This window comes from Rhagoletis pomonella, unplaced genomic scaffold (genome assembly GCF_013731165.1).
Source record: "Rhagoletis pomonella isolate Grant_MI unplaced genomic scaffold, Rhpom_1.0 Rhpom_scaffold_00001, whole genome shotgun sequence".
In the NCBI taxonomy this organism is placed as follows: domain Eukaryota; kingdom Metazoa; phylum Arthropoda; class Insecta; order Diptera; family Tephritidae; genus Rhagoletis; species Rhagoletis pomonella.
The window spans coordinates 11,952,225-11,967,074 of NW_023458555.1; the positions used below are offsets into that span (position 1 = coordinate 11,952,225).

Here is a 14,850-nt window from a genome sequence, read left to right on the forward strand (position 1 = left end):
TCGAATAAAAAATTTGGCCAGTTCCGTTACAAACGGTTTTTTTTTTTTGTTTTTTAATTGGGGGTTTCGATTCGGGTACTAAAAAAAAAGAACTATGTACATACATACATATACAGGATGTCCTAGACCACCCCCTCTAAAATGGAGGGAAAGGATTTTTTATTAAAAACGCAAATCGGGAATGCTCTACATATGTTTAGGTGGTATTACGGAACTCGGGTTTCGACCGGAAGTGGTCCATTCAAGAAAAAGTCTCCGACAAAAGATGTATGTATTTTTGTCCGCAGGATCTGAATCTGTTGTAAAAACATGTATATCCAATTTTAAAATATGCACTTCCGATCGGTTTAACCCACTTTCACTATGCTCGTACTCAAAACTATTAAAAGTTTTATAAAACTCACAGGTTTTGCGCTTTCATACCCAAAAATCTTGCTAAGTAGGGGAAATTGAAAAGAAAATCAGCTGATCACAAGCGGATGTTCGTAAATAAACAAAAGGAAATACGGTAATTTTAAATTTCTCCATTTTTTTTGCGGTCAAATGCACAAGAGATACTTCGTCTTGTCCCCGTTTACCGCCAGATCCATTCGTTTTGCTTCCATAACCTACTTGGAGAGGGCAGAATAGAGGGAAAGTTCTCCCATCACGCACGTTCTATTATATATGTAACACAGAAACATGGACGATGACGAAGAAAGATGAGAAAGCTTTGTTGACTATCAAGAGAACTATTCTACGCAGGATCTATGGCAGGTGGAAATAATAGTACACTTAGACCAATTTCACCGAAGCTTGACATGTGCTCTAGTTTTACTTAGAAATAGAGAATTGTGAACTTTAGTAAAGATGGAACAATTGACACACCCTCTACTCTTGTGGGCGGAAATATTAAATTTCATCCGATTTCGATGAAATTTAGTTTGTAGACTTTCTTTTATTAGAAAAACCTGAATATAAAATATGGGGAAGATTGGATCACTAAAACGTCCAAAACTCTCTCTGTGGGTCCAGTCATTAAATGTGATGGAATTTTTGATTCCTGATTTCCAATCTCAGGAAACAAAGGTTATACTATAAAATGACATTGTAGGTTTAAATACTCGCTTTTTCCAAATGTTTGGTGAGATTTTTTCATTGTTCGAAAAATTCTTTTCGCGAAATTATGCAAAAAGAAGCTGAAATCAAAAATTAAGAAAATCAAAAATTACATATATTTGCAAAGTCGCGCGAAAAGATCCAATTATATATTCTAAGACTGCATAGAATTCTCTAAAACATTCGTCTAATTTCAAGACCTGACGGACCGGTACTCATACTTATTTTATTTTACTAATAATCTTTAGCATCTACAATTTAAAGTAATTTTTTTGATAAAAAAAATAGGAAAGTTTATTTTTTATCAACTGTCACCATGACTTTTTTCTACTTGCCTCCATATAGTCCGAAAACACTGTGCGACGGGTAACGAATAATATGGCATGATGAACTGTATGAGATTGGAAAATTTGTTTGTGTCTTCTTGGTTCAAATCGTCTGTTCGCATTTCAGGTGACGACATATTCAGTCAGTAAATACAATTCGAACCACTGTGCAATAAGTCGCAAGCTTTGGGAGAACCACGTGTGGCATAACATTCAACAGATACAATATATATATGTGTGTATGTACATATGTATGTATATACCCAGTCGGCAAAATGAGGAGCGTTTCTAAATGAACGCCTTTTGGACGGGATTTTTCAATAAGACCTCTTTGGAAGGTTTATTAGAAAATCTTCCATTAGCGTTGCCACACGAAGGTAGCCGAGAAGGTGGGTTTCCATGGCAGCGAGTGTTAAATAAGTAATAAAAAAAACGCAGTAGAAGCATCGGTGTATGTCGTCCGCAAAGTAAAACTCAAAAGGAGTAAAGAATCGAGCATAGAAGGCCCATCGCTTGAAAAGATCCGAAATAAGGTCTCCCAGAAGTTCTCTTATTTTCTAATTTTGCTGGCTGGGTATGTATGAACACACGTATTTTTTGCATGAGTATGCAAGTTTGTACTGATATCAGTGAATTGTAAAAGCTCGACAAGGCAAACAAGTTCAAGTTTACATTATATAAGTACATTAGGGTGGCCCTTAAAAAAATCAAATGAATGATTTTTTCAGTCTCACCCCCTCAATCGGTAATACCAAGAGCACATTTAAATTTTGCTCCCGATTGGAGTCGGTTAAGGCGTGTCGCAAAGGGTTCAAAGGATGCCTCTATGGATTTTCAAAAAATTAAACCCGCGACCCGCCTTAACCGACCACAATCGGGGCCAAAATTAATATGTGATATCTTCGACTACAGTAGCATCGACGTAGGGGTTGAGGCTTAGGAAATCTGATGTAGAAATTGCTTCCTATATTTAAGGACCACCCCAATAAACGTACATATGTAGGTATGTATGTACATTTATAATTGTGGCTATGGAATGGTATGTGAGTACAAACGGAATCTGGTTTGGTCGAGTGGCGAGATTTATATTTATTTATCGCAAAAAGCGCAAATGTTCACGCTATATACCAAGACAACGAGCAGATTATCAATTTTTTTCTAATTATAAAAAGCTAACTAATACCTGTCTGTGTACTCACACGCTCATTTCTGTTGTAGAGGCCCCTGCAGGAAAATTAAAACAATTTGAAGTACGAACAGTCCGCCTTGCCCTATTTCTTCTTGTGAATTTTTCGAGCAGTTTTTCGACGTTTATTTCTAATAAGTAGTACATTCAAAGACTTAAAATGCAAACTTCTGGGTTGCATAATTGGAAAAGCGAATAAAAAATGTATGTGTTATCTAAACTCCTATTTGTTTTTGATACCCGTTTTTTTTGTTGTTCGCAAAGCTCGAGATCGGCTGTATCGATTTTTTTGAAATTTCAATTATAGGTTCTGGATGGGCTTCTCATTGTCTTAGGCAAAACAAAGTTTAAACACTTCCCTAAAAATGGAACTGCACATAACAGCGCTGAGAGCGCCCACTGCTGGTAATTCGTACGGAATATAGCACAAAGCAAGGATTATATATACATATACATACTTGCTAATCTATATATACTAGTATTGAAGTACTTCGGAATGGATAGGGGTGCATTTATGTATCTTTGTATTTATCACTTGATTCGACATATTCCGGATATTCTTCTAAACGCGTAAAAGCCTCAAAAACCATCCGGTAAACCATCTGTCAAAACTTGCATAAACTTAATTTAACTTAAATTGCAATAAACTTAAGCGACGAATTCAATACTCAAAAGAGGTCTAAACTCGAGATAAAAATATTTAAATCTAACTTACCACCATTTTCACTGAAAATATTCAGCATTTTTATATCAATTGCGGCAATGTACATATGTATTTATAGAGTACAATAAATTTGTGATTTTTACTTGATCTTGATATTATGTTTTATGAGATGCGTTCATGTAGCACTACGTGTAACCTCTTTAAATTTACGCAATAGTTCCTAACTACAAAGTCGCGTTTCAGACCACCTACTCTCTTCTTGATCAAAAAGCGGAATCTAAATAAAACCTACCACCTTTCAAAATAAAAATGGCCAAAAGAATTCTTAAATCCTTTGGAACTATCAAAATTAAAGTTCCTTCCCCGGAGAAAACCACCATTCGTGGTCTTGTCGATTTATGCATGTTTTTTTTTTTTTTTTTGAAATATACGCATGGCTTTCTGAGGGAAAATAATAGCTCTGATCCAGTAATCCATGAACTTACAGGATTTTACACGAACATGCAGGAAGTTGCAGGAAAAATGTTCCCGTACTCCAAAATCCTGTAAATGAGAGAGACTTTTGGAGAGTTGTGTAGAGAATGAAGTTGCAAGATTTTAGCCGAACTTTTTCTTCTGGTAAAATCATTACAGTATCAAGCAATACTGGTTGACGTTTTTACAGAAAAATTGGTTTTTTTGTTCCCGTACTTTTTGTTGTTACTCACTTTTTACCTCACTTCAGAGAGTAATTTTGCTGTTTGACAGTTTTACAGGATTTTTTACGAAAAGTATTGTGGATCAGAGCTAATGTGTTTATTCAAATGAAGCGGTATGTATGTATTTATCCGGGACGTGAACCTTATGAAAAATTTGGACGGAACAGTGCAGCGCTTCGAACCGTTTTTGCACGTTTGAATTGGTTCGTCAAAACAGTTTTTTGGTCTTTGAACGGGGGCTTGGCTTCGGTTTGGTTCAACGCCTCTGGAATTAAAAACAAAGTAGATATATATTTGGGTCATCTTTATTTATTCAGTGATAATCCAAATATATATATATATATATATATATATTACAGAAATATATATAATGTTTGCTATCCGCTATAACGGTGTTACCATATTTAACATAAGAAAATATAAAAAATAGAGAAAATTTGTTTATTAAAAATTGGTTCGGTTTTCGGTTGGTCGGTCGTCTTTTGTATTTATCCACTGACAAAACTCACTTTAATAATTCGCCGCCTATTTCCTAATGGGTTTCTAATTTATTAGCGCCTTTTGCTGAGTTGGCTTTAGTGTTAGTGGAATTTTTTATTTTATTTTTTATACATACTAAATATTTGGGAATTGTAGAGCTCTTCCGCTGAGCCGGCTTTAGTTTGAGAATCGTGAAATCAGTTGGTATTCGTCTGTTGTACTGGAATGTACCTAAATTTTTTTGCATCGCATGTAGTTTTCCAAAGGTGAAAATCAACGAAAGTTAGGACTGTGAATCGAAGTTTTCGGAACGAAGTGAGTAATGTGTTGAAAAAAGTGCATAATTAAATTTCCACTTATGCCCAACCGGAGCGAAATATTTGAAAACATAAATATGTATGTAAATACATTAGCATGTACACATGTATTATATGCATGCATAAGTGATTATATGTATGTATCGTATATAAGCAGCCGGGAGCGCTCTCCGAATTCATAGTGTGCCAGCAAAAATTTAATGTCATGCAATTTTAATTTCCGTCGCGCGCGCTTTTCAATTGCGAGTATGCATTCGGTTTGTGTGTTTGTTTGGTTCCTCAGCTTTTCGCGTTGCAACTGCATCACTAAACGCTCAATTGCAATTAGTTTAAATTTGTTATTTTTACTCACGGAAATTGGCTGTTTGTTTATCACGCCATTTCTCTATGATTTGCTTTACTTGTGCGATTGCATTTTGCTACGATTTCGCGCCAGCCTTAGGTGGCCATCAAGGTCAAGGTTGAGGCGGAGGCGAGAAAATGTGTAGCAGAGATGGTGCTTTCCGGCAAGTCAGCTGAGCGACAGCGTAAATGTACTTAAACACATACATATGAATACATAAGCATACCTATGTGGTACCCTAAATATCGTCAACTACGAAATGTTTGAATTCTTAAACAGTTAACAGAGATATCGATACAAGTAATTTTTAAGCAAAAAACAAAACCGTCAATTTCCACATAAAAGGTTAAGCGTACCATTAATTTCTTCATGATCCAATGATCAGATCTAAACCAAATTAGTATGGGCCTACCTCTGAGGTGCCATCTTTCCTTCAAAAAAAAATTGTAGAAATCAGTTAACGTCGTCCAGTTTTTTGAATTCGGTTAAAAAATAAATTATTCCAAAAGAATTGGCTACCGCTTAAAAATGCCAGTTTTTACTAATTTGTCTGTATTAATAACCAAATATTCGACAAGTCGTTGCCAGCTTACATATCTCAGTATGCTATAATATCAGGTTCGACTAGAACGTTTAAAGCTAAACAAGCATTTTGGAACTTTCTATACACTGGACATGAGCGAATAAAGTAAAAGCTCTCTTGGGTCATCACTGTTTTATTTAAGTTCTATAGAAAGCTTTGTTCGTGGGTTGCTTTTTAGTCCTGACAAATGAAAAACAGATGACAAGGTAGTCACAAAAGTCTTAGAAAACAAGGTCCCTCATTCACCACTCGAGGTGAAAAACTATTTGGGAGAAAGCACTTGCATATCATTTAGCTTGCTTCGCTCCAACAGTCGCAATGGCCGAGTGAGCAAAACACAGGCGTACCTTTCGAGAGATCCGAGTTCGTTCCCACGACAGTCGGGTCTACGTTACCGAAACGACCCAGATTTACTGCTCTCACTCCAACAGCACTCTCCAAACATTATTTTTGGGAATTTGTATGTTACAACACCAACAACAAGAGATCCGAGTTCGTATTCTCGGGCAGCGGAAATTTTTTCTTAATTAAGGGGTTTTTCCTTTTTAATTTTAAAAATTAAAATAGTTTTTTTTTTAATCAATCCAATTTTTAGGAACTCGTTTTATGTATTCTTTTTAATTATAATCTTTTTTCCTAATTTAATTTTTAGATGTTATTCATTTAATTTTTAGGAACTCATTTCATTTCTTCTATTTGAAATACATTTGTTTAATTTTTTTAGTTAAATTTTCTTTTAGTTTTTAGGTCTTGAAAATAAAAATATATTTTTTTTTTAATTTAATTAGCAGAACTTTCAAGTAGTCTTTCGAAAGACAGTAAAGAGCTCTCAAGATAAGTAGTTGCACAATTGTCTTACGAAAGATTTTTGTCTTGGATTTTGAGTTGGCCTCTTCATTGGCACGGTTGTCAACATTTTTTAAATTAGTGTCGATAGTGGACTTTTGGGAAATGCGTAGGGATTGAAGTTTGAAATTCTATTTCTCAAAAACAACGATAGATTTTCTACAAAGTCTCAGAGAATGTAACTATTTCACGAATTTCTTAAACAACTTTCTTTTTACTCTTTATTATTAATTATTTTAGAGATTATCAAGAATTTCCTTTAGTCGAATTTTGTCGTATGTTACATTTTGTAACAATTCTGCAGAAATGTTGTATGACATATAACAAAATGTCATCAAAATTTTTACTAAAATTTTAATTAAGATTAATAACTGCATTATTAACTACATTTTGACCCAATTTAAGAAATATTTCGAAAACTAAAGCAGTTATCCAAAGACTGAAAGATCTTGATTAACTTAGTATGGCTGCGATATTAACTAAATTTGGCCCAATTTTCACATACGACGGTCGAAGATACATCAAGCGAATTTTCCGTCAAAAGGACTTCAAGAGATTATTTTGCTCACAATGTGTAATGTAGGGCATATTGCTGTCTAACTATTTGTAAACTTTGTCTTTGGTCTGTATTTACACTTTGTCGGAAGCAACGAACGGCCTCGACTTGCTGCTTGCCACCGCTCGCTCAGCTTGTTGAAAATTTATAAAATTATTTTGAATTTAGTTTTTTTTTTTTCGACAGTGAAAAGTGAACCAACAAACACCCACAACAAATGGCTTTGCTCTCTGCTGCGCTGTGAATGAGAGTATCAGAAGATTGGTATCAACTCTCTGAAAACGCGTCACTGTCACGCATGTTCCGAATGACGAGCCTCTCACTACCAAACAACATACATATGTGTTTACATACATACATACATATGTATTTATTTATATAAACATTCAAATATGTACATTTTTTTTTTCGTTTTTGCCTTTCATTCGCATATTTTTCTATATTCCCTATTTTCATTTCAGTACTCAGTTCTTCATTGTCGAGTCAGAGGTGAGGAAGTCATCATATCAGCAAGTGTTCAGCTAGTACCTGCTCCTTATTAGAAATTTAGAAAATTTTACTGAGCTGAGCATAGTGAAAGTAGTAAATAGAAAATAATAAAAGAAAAGATGGCTTCCTCTGCACCATCAGCGTCAGCACCTCCACCACCACCACCACCGCCGCCATCAAGTGCCACTACAGCTGGCAAAGGACTTCCTAATAAAATTTACAATGCTCTAGTTGGCTCAGTGGACAAACATGTGCCTGAAAAGCTGCGTCCACTGTGGCAGCATCCAGCGGGTAAGCTAATTTGTTGGACAACTAAATTGAATTTAGATAAACGTTTTTGGTTTTAAAATCCTTGCAGGACCCAAAACGGTTTTCTTCTGGGCACCACTTTTTAAATGGGTAAGTGCATATTGGCAAAGTCGAGCGTGCAAAACGCACACAAAGGACTTACATAATCGGTGGAAAAGTACACAATTGTTGTATGTATCTGTGTGTGGTTGAATCAATTATGCAAAAGCGCAAAATATTCATGGGTATCGCATCCGCCACCACTGCTCATTAACTTTATCAGCCCACCTTGGATTGCTTGTCATGCATGTATGTACATATGTATGTATGTACATATTTAAGTGTATGAATGGCGTCACAAACTAGTTTATTGTTTTACAAAAAAACCTCTCGAAAGCAAAGCATTAGATTATACTTTCCAGTATATAAAATATAATTAAAATGCTTACGCCAATCATCTGGTAAATTTTTGTGCTGGAATAAATCACCAACTGATAACGAAGTGATAAGTAATTAACTCACCCACCGTCGGCCTTTTGCAGCAGTCAATTTCCACGCATTTGTGATTTATCAGTAAAAATAAGCGTGATCGGATGGTGATTATTGTTAATATGTCTTGTTGTTGTTGTTGTTGTAGCAGCATACAAATTCCCCAAAGACTTTTTGGGGAGTGTTGCTGGAGTGACAGTCCTTGGCCAGATATAAATCTGGGTCGTTCCGGTTACGTAGACCCGACTGTCGTGGCGCTGTAACCTCCTAAGCGATTTTGGCCGAGTTCAGCAAAGCACGTCTGTGCCAACTGACGCCAATTGGAAATACCAAGTGAAGCCAAGTCCTTCTCCACTTGGTCTTTCCATCTCCTCTTTCTTGGATTTCCATGCTGACATTATTATCGGCGTTAATGTTGGTTCCAAGGCACATTAAACAGGTAGTATCAGTAGAGCAAAAACAACATTTGCGTGTATTTTGTTGTTGCTTCTGGTATCGAAAGTGTCAAAACCTGTTCTGAATTTTTTCTTCTAAATCAAAGCGTGCCATGTGAAATACAAAAAATTATAAAAAATAAAAAATTGAAATTGGAAAAAATAAAAATTGATGCAAGTAAATTTGTTTGATTCTCGAAGCATTGATCCATCCTTTGCAAGGCCCAGTAATCAGCGGTCGTGCTGCCGAGTTGGGCGAACGATCCAAAAGCTGCTATTCAATCGCTTGTTTTGTATGGAAAAAGGTTTCACAAGCAAATGGATTTTAACAACTTATAATTTTCGTGAGAAAAAATTAAAAATATTTGACATTTTCGAGACCAAATAATTTGAAAATAAATCAAATCAGCTGCTCTACTGATACTACCTGTCCAATGTACCTTAGTTGGTTCCCAAGTAAACGAAGTTCTCAACTTTTTCGAAATTATAACTGTCAACAGTGACGTGGGTGCCATGGCGCGAATGTGCTGACTGTTTGTTTGATGACAGGAGACACTTCGTCTAGTGTTCGAAAAGGCAGAATAGACTTCGCGGTTTTTGTTACCGATGATGTCGATGTCATCGGCATAGGCCACCAATTGCACGCTCTTGTAGTAAATTGTTCTTGAGCGGTTCAGTTCTGCAGCACTTATTATCTTCTCCAACATCAGATTAAAGAAGTCACATGAAAGAGAGTCGCCCTGCCTGAAATCCCGTTTGGTGGCGAACGGCTCGGAGAGGTCTTTCCCAATTCTGATGGAGCTGGTGGTATTGCTCAACGCCATTTTACACAGCCGTATCAGTTTGACGGGAATGCCAAATTCAGACATTGCGGCGTATAGGCAACTCCTTTTAGTGCTGTCGAAAGCGGCTTTGAAGTCGACAAATAGGTGGTGAGTGTCGATTCTTTTCTCGCGGGTCTTTTCCAAGATTTTTCGTATTATGAGTACCTGGTCTATGGTGGATTTTCCAGGCCTAAAGCCACACTGATAAGGCCCAATCAGCTCATTGACGATGGGCTCCAGTCTTTCACACAATACGCCCGATAAGACCTTGTAACCTATGCTTAGAAGGCTGCTTCCGCGGTAGTTGGTGCGAATGGCGGGGTCGCCTTACTTGTGGAATGGGCAGAGCACACTTAAATTCCAGTCGTCGGGCATGCGTTCATTTGACCATATTCTGCATAAGAGTTGATTCATGCACCTTATCAACTTCTCGCCACCGTACTTGACTAGCTCAGCTGGCAGGCTGTTCAGCCGCGTTACTGCTATTCGTACCTCGTCATAGTCAGGCGGGGGAACATCGACTCCGTCATCATCGATTGGGGGCTCGGGTTCTTCTTCTCCACAACTTTCCGTGCTGCTACCATTCAGTAGGGTGGAAAAGTGTTTTCTCTATAATTTAAGTACGTTCTGGACAGCGGTCACTAGGTCGCCATTATTGTTTTTACAGGAGTACGCTCTCGTCTTGAAACCTTCCGTAAGTCGCCTTACTCTGGTAAAGTTTTCGGGCCTTCTTCCTGTCGGCCAGCAATTCAAGCTCTTCGCTCTCACGTATTTCGGCCTCTCTCTTCTTATTGCGGAAAATACGTATCCTTCCCTCTTCAGATCCCTATAGTGGTCCCGCAGCCCGCTCTGCAGCTTCATGACACTTCTAATCGTACCAGTTGTTCTTTCGGGCTCGCTAAAATCCGACTACTTCTTCGGAAATGTGGTTCCACTGCTTTCATATGTCGTTTTGTTGAAGAGTGCTCTCTGAGAGCAGGTGTGAGGGTCGAGTAGCGAATGCATTCGCTGTCTGTTGTGATTGCAGTTTTTCAACAGAGGCGGGTGCCTATTTTGGCTATAACAAGATAGTGGTCCGGGTCGATGTTTGGGCCTCGGTCTGTACGTACGGCCAAAACACTGGAAGCATGCCTGCCGTCTATCACAACATGATCGATTTGGTTTCTCGTTTTTCGATCCGGAAACAGCCACGTAGCTTGATGCATCTTTTTATGTTTGAACCTAGTACTGCATACTACCACGTTTCGTTGTCGGACGTTTCCTCGTGGAGGCTGAATTTTCCGACGGTGGTTCCAAAGATCCTTTCCTTGCCCATCCTTGGCATTGAAGTCGCCAAGCACGATTTTGATATCGTGGTGGGGGCAGCGCTCGTACATGCGCTCCAAGCGCTCATAGAAGAGATCCTTGGATACCTCATCCTTCTCTTCCGTCGGGGCATGGGCGCAAATGAGCGAAATTTTGAAGAATTTCGCTTTGATACGGATTATGGCTATATGCTCGTCCACCGGGTGAACGACAGTACTCGAATTTGCGCTCCTTTACATGACAACTGTAGTATACGTCGAAAGGCCCCAGGCATTGCTTGCCTTGCCACGTCCAACGCATTTCTTGGATGGCGGTAATGTCAGCATTGCTTATATGTAGAATATCAAAATTTATAAACGCCGAAAAAATCTGCACTAAATTTCCCTCCTTGGAAAATTTTACAATTCCCATGCTCAAAAAATTTAATAACGAGTTGAGAATTTGCTTTTTCTCAATATGAGAAACAAAAATATTTTTTTATTTATAAAAAACGCTGTGTACCGAGAAAGAAATTTCGTAAAGAGGCTAGATTACTCTTTTATAAATAGAATTAATATTACATCTTAACACCGAAATATTTTGGATGTGTTTTGTAATAGAGTCGCCACATTTTCAAAATTTATGTTAATCAACTTTTTCTGTTTATGTTAAATAAAATATAACAATTGGGCATTGATATGAAACTAGAATTATATTTATACCAAATTCATAAGTTGTTCGTTAAACTGAAACTGATGATTTAGTTAAAATTTGGCAGGAATATTGACCATTCCTGAGATGTAATTTGTAGCCCAGAATTTCCAGGAAACGGAAATATCGCGACATAACTTTATGGTAGCATTTGGTATAACAGATTAGGGAGCAGCTGCAATATTTGATAGCATATCGTTGTACCGTATATGGCACGATCGGGGCCGTGGGAAAAAGCTGGTGTAAAAATAAAATTTCATTATTTGTCCAATAATAGAGCGCATTTTTGTATAGTTTACAATCACATGAAACAAATATGTAAGTACATATGTATGATTTCACAAAGCAACGTGTTCAATCGATGGAAGAAAAATGCTGAAGTAAACAAATTTACACTGAATGAGCATTCAGATGAATAAAACACTTGTGTGTGCAGTTTCAATTCAAATTATGTATACACCATGATACAATAATTTTTAGAAGGTAGTTTCACTTCTTCTTCTTATCCGCCATGTTAGCTATCTGACAGAAAACGTGTTTCGTATTTTTTGTTGTACCAACTTTTTCAAAAAAAAAAAAATCCAGCTTTTGACGTTGGAAAAATAAAACAAAGAAAAGCCAAACATATAAGTAGAGAAATTTTCGAATATTTTGTAATAATTTTCTTCATAAAAAATTAACTGCTGCTTTCGTGGATATTGCAACACACGGAATAGATGTAAGGACACAGCTATAAGAGCCACCGCAAACCACAGACTTTATCGGCCGCCTATTTAAATGATAGGGCTCGCTTGAAATATGTACATGAAGATGTATGGAGGTCCGCACATTATGCAGCGTTTTTGCTGCATTTAAAATGCAACATTTAGCACTTTCGAACATATGTTTTCGAAGAGCGTTCATGCTATAGCATTTAGCAAATGTACATTTACGCGAGTTCGAAATCGTATGCTTTTGACAAACAGCCGTGTTCCAGTCTCTTATTTAGATGCGTATATATTACGATCAATTCTCACGCAGAAGATAATGTGCAAAAACCCTACTGAAAAGGAAAAAATAAATTTTAAACCAAAAATTCAATACAAAAACTTGAATTGTTTTAACCATAAACGAACATTTGTTTGTGTATATATTTATTTGTCGGTGCATTCAATTAAAATTTCCTCACTTAATTAGGAAACAAACCAAACAGAGTTGATCACAAATTGATCCAGATTTCTATCAGTATCAAATCGATGTTGAATTTGCTTAACTTTTCTTTATCCAAATATGTAATGCAAAATAAAAGAAATCTCGATCGGCGATCACTGAAACGCAGCTAGCAACTGTATACTCGAAAAAGCAATGTTGCCACTTTTTCTCTTTAAACCATGTTCGAATCGTGGAAATTTTGGAAGATCACAGGGTTGCTTTTAGCATTTAGATTCTTAATGCAAAAATGTAGTTGCATTTAGTTGCATTTAGGTGACGAATTTTGTATGGATAAATGTACATTTAGAGTAGCATTTAGAGCTAAATGCGCTAAATGTGCTTTTACGCGTAAGCAAAAACAGCCTATTACACCAGCTTAATCGCTCTGACCAATAGGTTGTGGTGCAATGGAAAGACTAGCGAGCACATCTAAATTGGCGGCCGATAAAGTCAATGGTGTGCGATGGATCTAATCCATTATAAACAGGAAATATTGCTGTCATATTTTCATTTTTATGATTTTTATTATATTTATATTAAAAATTAAGTGATCAGTTATGAAACATATAAATCTTTACATGTTCTGTTAAAAAATATCTAAAATAACAAGCGATAATCCCCAAGTTCTATATCGTAGCAGTAGCCACATTGCTCGTTTGTCACAGACACGGTTTATGTCAAAAATTTTGAAGTGAAACTACCTTCTAAAAATTATTGTATCATGCAGCGATGTATTCTAGCATTCTTGGCCAACACGTTCCAAAAGTGCCCAGAGCGTGTGGAACGCAAAAAGCCACATTTCGTGCCCGTAATCGACATATCAGCTCTAAACAATGATTTTACGTGTATTTATCTTATATGGTTAATAAAATTACCAAATAACTACATTTTCTGAAAATTCTGTGATATTTTCCACTTTTGTTTTTATTAAATTTGCTTTCGGATTTAAACAACAACAGCTGTTATTTCAAATTGCCCGTTTGTACATTTGTGCCCGGAAAAAAAGGCCGCGCTGTTTCGTGCACAATGAAGAAGACGTTTACGATCCAAAAGTGAAAAGTATTCGCTCTCTTTTACCCATTTTTTTTCGTGAGGAACGCTTTCTGGGGTGTTTAAACACCAAATTTAGGCACCCGCGGGCTCGTGTGGAACAAACCTAAACATGCGATATCAGAGGCGTAGTCGTAACTTTCCTACAAGAAAAGGACCTTTTTTCTGACCTCTTCACTAACACACTAAAATATACACCAATACACAGAAAAACACTTGTAAAAATAACCGTAGGAAATACAATAAGTAGAAAAGAGACCTTTTAGCACTGCTGGTAAAACCGCCATGTGAGAAAGGGACGCATAGTCACATGTACACAAAAGAAGTGTCTAGGAAACCGGAAAACCCCAGATTCATATCTGGTTAAGGACTCACACTCCAGCATCATTCCCCAAAAAGTTTTTATGTCGCTACAACAACAGAATACTGGAATTCATTTCGTTAATATTAACAAAGCCAATAGATTCTAAGTAAACAAATTCATGATATGTATATATCGCACACCGTCTTCAAAAGAGTCACAACTCAAAATTTGGCATTTTTGAGATTATGCGCTAAAAATGTACACGCGAGCTTTTATTTACCTTTCAGCAAAATCTGGAGCAAATTTTTGTTCTAATTTGTTAACAAAACTTAAGGTAAAGTCGCACTTGCCCATAGGACTATCATGTGCTAAGAAATAGTTTTTCGCATTTTCTGACAAACGTAGTATTTTGAGTTGTGACTCTTTTGAAGACGGTGTGCGATATATATTGAATAAATAAAACACATTATGTCTTTTTTGCACAAATATCTTGTATTTATAAATTAAAATTGTTTTAGAATTTTTATTTTTCACAGTATTATAATACCAGTTTTGATTTATTATGTAAATAATTTGTTCGGCACAAACAAATCTCAAACTAATGTTGGGCGTTTTTATTATTTATATTGTTTTTTTTTTTTCAATATTTATGATTTTAACAAGAGTTTTTCAATGCTAATTCAAAAGCT

General features: G+C 36.5%; 2 protein-coding genes across 4 annotated transcripts in view; both read left to right on the forward strand.

Moving 5' to 3' along the window:
* The window catches only part of LOC118739059 (mitochondrial pyruvate carrier 2-like), a 29,409-nt gene extending 21,537 nt beyond the window's left edge, over nucleotides 1-7,872 (forward strand). The window contains exons 1-2 of one of the 3 annotated variants that reach the window (XR_004992973.1): nucleotides 1,403-1,998; nucleotides 7,559-7,872. The gene's annotated coding sequence lies outside the window, so the exon portion shown is untranslated. Of the gene's footprint in view, nucleotides 1-1,402; nucleotides 1,999-4,403; nucleotides 4,768-7,558 lie in introns of those variants that run through there. The other 2 variants (XR_004992971.1, XR_004992972.1) reach the window with 2 other exon arrangements.
* A 5,656-nt stretch (nucleotides 7,873-13,528) lies between these two features.
* LOC118743315 (E3 ubiquitin-protein ligase RNF165-like) overlaps nucleotides 13,529-14,850 on the forward strand; it is a 2,998-nt gene continuing 1,676 nt past the window's right edge. Inside the window, exon 1 of the mRNA XM_036476316.1 lies at nucleotides 13,529-13,615. Coding sequence (XP_036332209.1) covers nucleotides 13,529-13,615 — 87 coding nt within the window. The remainder of the gene's footprint in view (nucleotides 13,616-14,850) is intronic.